Source organism: Chelonoidis abingdonii, chromosome 1, assembly GCF_003597395.2.
Source record: "Chelonoidis abingdonii isolate Lonesome George chromosome 1, CheloAbing_2.0, whole genome shotgun sequence".
Classification (NCBI taxonomy): domain Eukaryota; kingdom Metazoa; phylum Chordata; order Testudines; family Testudinidae; genus Chelonoidis; species Chelonoidis abingdonii.
Window position 1 is genome coordinate 74,639,697 of NC_133769.1, and position 6,924 is coordinate 74,646,620.

At 42.6% G+C, this 6,924-nt stretch overlaps 1 protein-coding gene across 1 annotated transcript in view; it reads left to right on the forward strand.

Annotated features, from left to right (window-relative positions):
- Positions 1-6,924, forward strand: part of ZDHHC17 (zDHHC palmitoyltransferase 17) — a 134,212-nt gene that overhangs the window by 19,346 nt on the left and 107,942 nt on the right. Inside the window, exon 2 of the mRNA XM_032805454.2 lies at positions 3,717-3,820. Coding sequence (XP_032661345.2) covers positions 3,717-3,820 — 104 coding nt within the window. The remainder of the gene's footprint in view (positions 1-3,716; positions 3,821-6,924) is intronic.

A 6,924-nucleotide genomic window follows, 5' to 3' on the forward strand; every position in this document is an offset into this window, starting at 1 on the left:
TCATGCACCCCAAGCCCTTCATCTGTGGCCCTACCCCAGAGCCCACACGCTCAGCTGGATCCTATACCCCCTCCCGCACCTGAACCCCCTGCTGCACTCCGAACCCCTTAGCCCCAGCCCAGAGCCCCCTCTTTCACCCTAAATCTTTCATACCCGGCCCCACCCCAGAGCCTGGACCCTCAGCCAGAGCCCTCACCCACTCTTGTATCCCAGCCCCCTGCCCCAGCCCAGTGAAAGTGAGTGAGGGTGGGGGAGAGCGAGTGACGGAGGGAGTGGGGATGGAGTGAGTGGGGGTTGGGGCAAGGGTGTTCCGTTTTGTGCGATTAGAAAGTTGGCAATCCTAGCTCAGAGCTGGAGCAAGTTAATACTGATTTTTGTTTTCAACTTCATTGGTAACTTGCTAGATTGGAACACTGTCTGGCATTACCATAAAACTTTTGGAAATTGCCCTAGCAGTTTTGGAATAATCGAAGAAGTTAAGGAGTTCTGTTTATTCATCCTCTCTGAATATTCATGAACAAGTGTGGTAAAAATAGTATGACTTGTACTGTACATGTGCAAAGTGCATATTTTTTCCAGAGGCTTGTAACTAAACAATTCACTCAAAAGCATTTCTCTGTACAATGAAAATCCCTAAGTAAAATTTACTTTTCATATCTGCAGTTGTTCCAGTGCTAGATCCTTTTTTTTTTTTTTTTTAAACCCTTTCAGTAATTTTTGATATGGAAAAAATAAGTTTTCCGTCATGTTGAGATCAAAAGTTTTTGCTCAGACTTTCCAAATCATTCACCTCCAGAAAGAGACCAAAACTGGAAAATTTCTGCCTGCAAGGTGAATTGACTCATGTTCTGTGATGTTTGATTTCTGAGTTTTGCTTCATGGGAATCCCAGGTAGTTGAGTAAAACAGGTGGCTGTGACCTCACATAGGACTCATTTCCACCAAGGTAGAGCAGCAAACTTTGCTGCAGATATTATGATCCTGTGGTGGGACACATGGATACATTTTCACAGAAGTGGGATCAGGAACTTATTTGTTTTGTGTTTTCACTCCAGTTCTCGTGATAATTATCTCCTAAAAGATATGCTCTGGTTCAAGTCAAGGTTATTGGGCTCGATGCAGAAATTTCTGGGTGAAATTCTATTGACTGTGTTGCTAAGGAGACCAAGTGATAACATTAATAGAAAAATTGCTAAGTAAAACTGCATTCATCTCAACAATCTGAAATGTCACAAGTTAAAGAAGCACTTCACCATGAATCAACTGAGATGTTTAGTTTGTGTTAGAAGTTTAAAGATACAATATGAGTAGTTGAGCCTGATGCTGGAGGTTACCATTTTGCTGAAGTATGGCATTTGCAATGTTGTCCCATAAACTCAGTGTAAGAGATTAGTAGTACATTTATAATCTGCTTTATTAGATAATGGTTTAACAATGAGGAAAAAAATATTAACATTCAGTATTCAGAAATTGAGTCATTTCTGAAGGTGCTAGTTTCTTTTTATGGTTAAACTATTGTTACAGCAGGTTGGACATGTGTTCTTTCTAACTTTGGTTCCCCTCTTTGTCACCTCATTAATTCATTTGGGGGGGGGGAGGGCTAGGAGTGACAATTTTTTAGGCTGTACAGTTCTTCTCTTAATTTAACTGACTTCCAAAATGTTCAGTTAGCTGGGAAGAATAGAATGTCAGGACCTATTGAAGTGTGGTGAGTGAGCAAACAACCATCCATTACAAACTTTGCCTCAGGAAGGGAGCAGCTGCAAAATTATTAATATAACATTCCTAAACTGCTGTAGGAAAAGGTAGTTTCTTCTCTGAATAGGAAATAGTTGAAGTTATTTCTGAAGCCTCTTTTCTGCTGCATTGGGCCCCATTATACCTGCAGACTTGCTGAAAAGAATCACATCTTCTTTATTATCTGGCTGTTCAGTCAGTCTTTTACAGTAGTGTAAGTTGTAGTAAACTATATTTCTAAATGAAATAACTGACATTTAATCTTTCTTTTAAAATTTTATGTAAATTATAACTTAGGGTGGGGAAAGCAGTCTTTTTGTTTGGTTTGGACTACTAAGTATGATTTTTTGCTTATCCGTATTTAATGTGATGATGAGGATGAGAGTGAGTTCATGCTCTCCAGGATAATACTATAGTGATGGAGAACAAAAAACCACATTTAAAGGGAGGCGGTATGATATATCTAAAGTGATTAATGGTTGAGACACTCTGCAGCTGACAGTTATTAGCATGTTGACAATTTGAGCACTATGCCTCAGAGGAAAACATGGTCCCTGACTTAGGAAATGTATGTGCTAAATCAAGGCTGTACAAGATATAGACTAGGCCATTTTTTCTTTGAAACCTAGACCACTTAACTCTTTTGGTAGGTCCAATTTTTGCAAGGTCATATGTTTATGTTCCTGAGAATAGCTGTCCACACACATTCTCATTCTCTCGCTTTCATTCTAGGAAGGTAAAAGGTTAACCAGTAAGCATTAAGCTTACTGTTAACTGAGCTTAACTGTTAACCCCGGTGGTCCTGCGCTGGCTAGAGGGACTCCAGCCCCGGTGGCCAGGCTGGGCTGGTGGTCTGGAGTGACCCGCTGTGAAGCGCTGTCCAGGCCAGTGGGACCCCAGCCCCGGCTGCGTGGGCCCGGCCAGAGCGACCCTGGCCCTAGCTGTGCTGGCTGGAGCAACCCAGCCACGCTGGCCTGGCGGGACCTCGGCCAGGCCAGAGTAACCCCCAGTCTTAGCTGCGCCGGCCGGTGAAACCCCAGCGCCGGCTGGGCTGGAGCAGCCCCCAGAGTGACCCTGGCCCTGGCTGCACTGGCCAGAGCAACTCCAGCCGCACCAGGCCAGCAGGACCCCCAGCCAGGCCTGAGCAGTTAACTGTGTTAACCAATATTTACATCCCTATTTCACTCTCCCTCCTCTTCCTCCCCCCCAGTTGAAGTAAGATGAGGAAATATCCTGGTTTGTTTTTTCTTTTTCCTTCCATTGGGTTTATAACAAAAGAAAGGAACTCAGTTCGTGTTAGTAGGGTATTTTGTGTGTCCCAGAGTCTTAAAATATGATTTTTATTGCCCAGTTGTTAAGCTCCTAGTTATGATCAGAGAGCTACAACAGAATATAGAAACCAGGTTATAGTCACCGTAGTGGTAATGATCTCAAAAGCGCTTTACTACTACACATATAATAGGCATCATCTGTGGGGTGTGTGCAGCTGTTTAACAGAGTACAGTTACAGAATTCAAGTAAAAAAGTAAACAATCATACATTTGATACTCATTTTTGATTGTATTGATATATAATTAAAAAGCTATCAGGTGTCATATTTTACATACTTGTAAAGATGGCCATTACTGTTGAGGGGGCACTCTGCCTTCTAAAACAATGTCTACTGAATGAATGCCTGCCGCATGGGATTTGGTGATACTGCGCTGCTGCAGGTGTGCCATCTCTTGGATGAGATATAAAACTAAGGTCTTGAAATGTATTTATTAAAGAATACCATGGTACATTTCACAACATTTAAAGAGTTTTGACCATGTATCCTAGCCAGATTTAAGTGATTTTTATTCTGTGTTCAACTGGATATAGTATTTTTGTATTCATTTGGAAATATTTCAAAATAAATGCTGTGCAGTTACAAATATTATAAGAATTCTATCAGTAAACCTAAATTTCATGCCGTAATAGCAGATTTCCATTTTGTAGGAAATCAAGTCCCAAAGCCATTATAACCATGGATACAGTGATTCTCTTGGACGGAAAAGCCACATTGATGATTACAGCACATGGGACATTGTCAAAGCTACACAGTAAGTGTATTTTTTTTTTTTTTTTTTTACAGTTTTAAATTTTGCAATATCTCCGTTAGTGGAGTGACAGTAAAATGAAAATCTGTTTTTGTTGCATAAACTTTGAATGAAAAATTTATTTTTTGTATCCTCAGAAACCACAATCCTGGGCTTATGGATTATAGTACATGATTCAAAAATTGAATTAAAAAAATGCTTTTGAGGGAAATTTATGCTCACTCTATGAAAATATACAGAAGTATTTATGCAGAGTGTTGAGATTTAGATTATTGCTCGGGTAGATGATGGAGGAAAGATTAAATGCTTTCTGAAATTGGTTTTTCTTTTTGTTTATGGTGTTCCTTATGTTTTAAAATACAAATAAATTACTAGATGGGGTGGATCATACACAGTTACAAAATTCTTATGTGATTTTAGGTGTTTAGACCATTGGAACACAGAATGCCTAAGTAGTATTCCCCTGATCTCCTTTAAATCTACAATTTCAACACTACCATAAAACTATAAATTGGTTGCCAAGTAGTATAATAACAATTAAGCATTGTGACTATACTAATGAATCACCGGTTCGCATACAACATGGTAAAGCAGCGCTTCGGTGGATCAGCGTGTTTGCTTCCAATTGTGGCGCTCCACTTCCTGCTGCTGGTGAATGCAGGGAGGTTGGGGAAAGGATGTCCCCTGTATTCACCTGCAGCGGGAAGTGGAGTGCCGTGGCTGGGAGCTAGCTGAGTGGAGCGGGCTGGGGCCGCGCAGCTCTGCTTCCATCGCCAGCGGTGAGTGCGGGACCTTCCCTAACCCCGTCCCCACACGACACAGCTGGGGCCGGGGCAAGAAAAGCAGAGCGGGCTGGGGCCACAGTGCTCTGCTTCCTGCTGCAGGTGAGTACAGGGGGTGTCTTTTCCCCAACTTCCCCGCACTCACTGGCAACCGGGGAAGTGGAGCAGCCCGGCCCCAGCCCACTTCTTACAAGCGCTTCAGATGGCACATTCTTAGTTTCCCCTGAACAAAAAGGCAGTATTTGTGTCCATCCATGAGTAGAATGACTTTCCTGTAGGAAGGCAAGAACTTGAAGCCTGATCATTATTGTTCTGGTAAAATATGTGGCAACGTTGCATGTCAAGTTGTAAGATTTGTCTGTATGACATGTTCTAAGTCTGGGGGGATTGGCCGCAAATGAGTTGCCCAGAGACAAAAGGCTAGCCGATGCCTCAGTCAGGTGTCAGCAAAATCAAATGAACTGTCAGCAATTCTTTGGCAGGAAAGGCGATGTGGTTAAAATCTTGACAAAGAAACAGCTGAGGGTTCCCATCCACACAGACTTTCCATCTCCTGAACCTCAGCTGGATATGATTCTCCAAGCAGAGAAAGAGCTATAAAGAGGAGAGAGGGAGACTCCCCAGTTGGTCCCTCCTGTCTCTCTACCCGTAGCATCCACAACACCTGAAGAATAAAGGAAATAGCTTTGGACTGGGGTAGGGATCCTGATTGAAAGATTCAGCCAGTAAGACTGCTAAAAAGTACTGAGAGAGACATTTGTTTTGAATTGATACTAGCTTGTTAAGTTAGGCATTAGTTGAAATTTACTTTTATTTTCTTGTAACCAATGCTGACTTCTATGCTTCATTACTTGTAATAACTACAAAAGATATATTTTAAGTGAATAATTTTGTATTATTGTTTTATTTAGACCAGTGTGTTTGGATTGAAGTATTGGGGAAGCTCCATTTGGGGTAACACGATTTATGTATATAATTTTTAATTAATAAAATGGACTTACTATGAGCTTGTGTTGTCCAGGAGAGTGCTGAGCAGTACAAGACACACTTCTGGGAGGAAGTCTGAGACTGGGGATTTACTGATGTTGCTCTGCAGTGTAAATCAAGGGTGGGTGGCTGTAGCACTCTTGGGGTATAACTGGGAGTAACTGACATCCTGGAGGCTGTGTGTGACCTGGCCAGCAGAGGTTGCTCTAACAACAAAGCAGTGTAAAAGGCATCCCAGGTTGGAGAACTGAGAGGACATAGTTGTTATCAAAGCGTGAGGCTATAAAAGGGGGCATGGTGCTGTGGCTACTGTAGTTCTTCGAACCACTGCAGCTGGTGGATCAGGAACCACTCGGGGCCAGTGGCCAAGATCCTTATCTTGAATAGTGTCTTGTTATACCGTTATTATATAGATTAGATAAGATTATAGTGTACATAGGTAGAGTTTTAGTGTTGGGTTTTGTTTCTTAAAAAGTTTTGTAGTTAGTTGTTAAGTGGAGCTTCAGTTCTGCTGTTGGGATCAGATGCTGGATCTGAAAGCCAGGAGTCCTGGCTTCAAGAAGTGTGAACTTTCTTTGGTTCTAAGCTCCAAGAACCGTGTGGTATCTAAGGGTGTGTCTGCACTACGGGATTATTCCGATTTTACATAAACTGGTTTTGTAAAACAGATTGTATAAAGTAGAGTGCACATGGCCACACTAAGCACATTGATTCAGTCATATGCGTCCATGGTCCGAGGCTAGCGTTGATTTCTGGAGCGTTGCACTGTGGGTAGCTATCCCATAGTTCCTGCAGTCTCCCCCGCCCATTGGAATTCTGAGTTGAGACCCCAATGCATGATGGTGCAAAAACAGTGTTGCGGGTGATTCTGGGTAAATGTCATCAGTCATTCCTTCCTCCTTGAAAGCAATGGCAGACAATCATTTCGCGCCCTTTTTCCCTGGATTGCCCTGGCAGACGCCATAGCACGGCAACCATGGAGCCCGTTCAGCTCTTTTTTGCTGTCACCATATGTCTGCTGGATATTGCTAACAGACGCAGTACTGCAGCGCTACACAGCAGCATTCATTTGCCTTTGCAAGATAGCAGAGATGCTTATCAGTCGTTCTGTACCATCTGGTGTGCCATTGTAAATTGGTGATGAGATGATGGTTATCAGTCATTCTGTACCATCTGCTGCTGTCATGGGTGCCCCTAGCTGAGGTCGACCAGGGGCGCAAAGACAAAAATGGGAATGACTCCCCGAGTCAATCCCTCCTTTATGGTATCTAAAAATAGTCAGTCCTGCCTAGAATATGGGGCAAGTGTACTAGAGAACCAGAGAGCCCAACCGCTCCG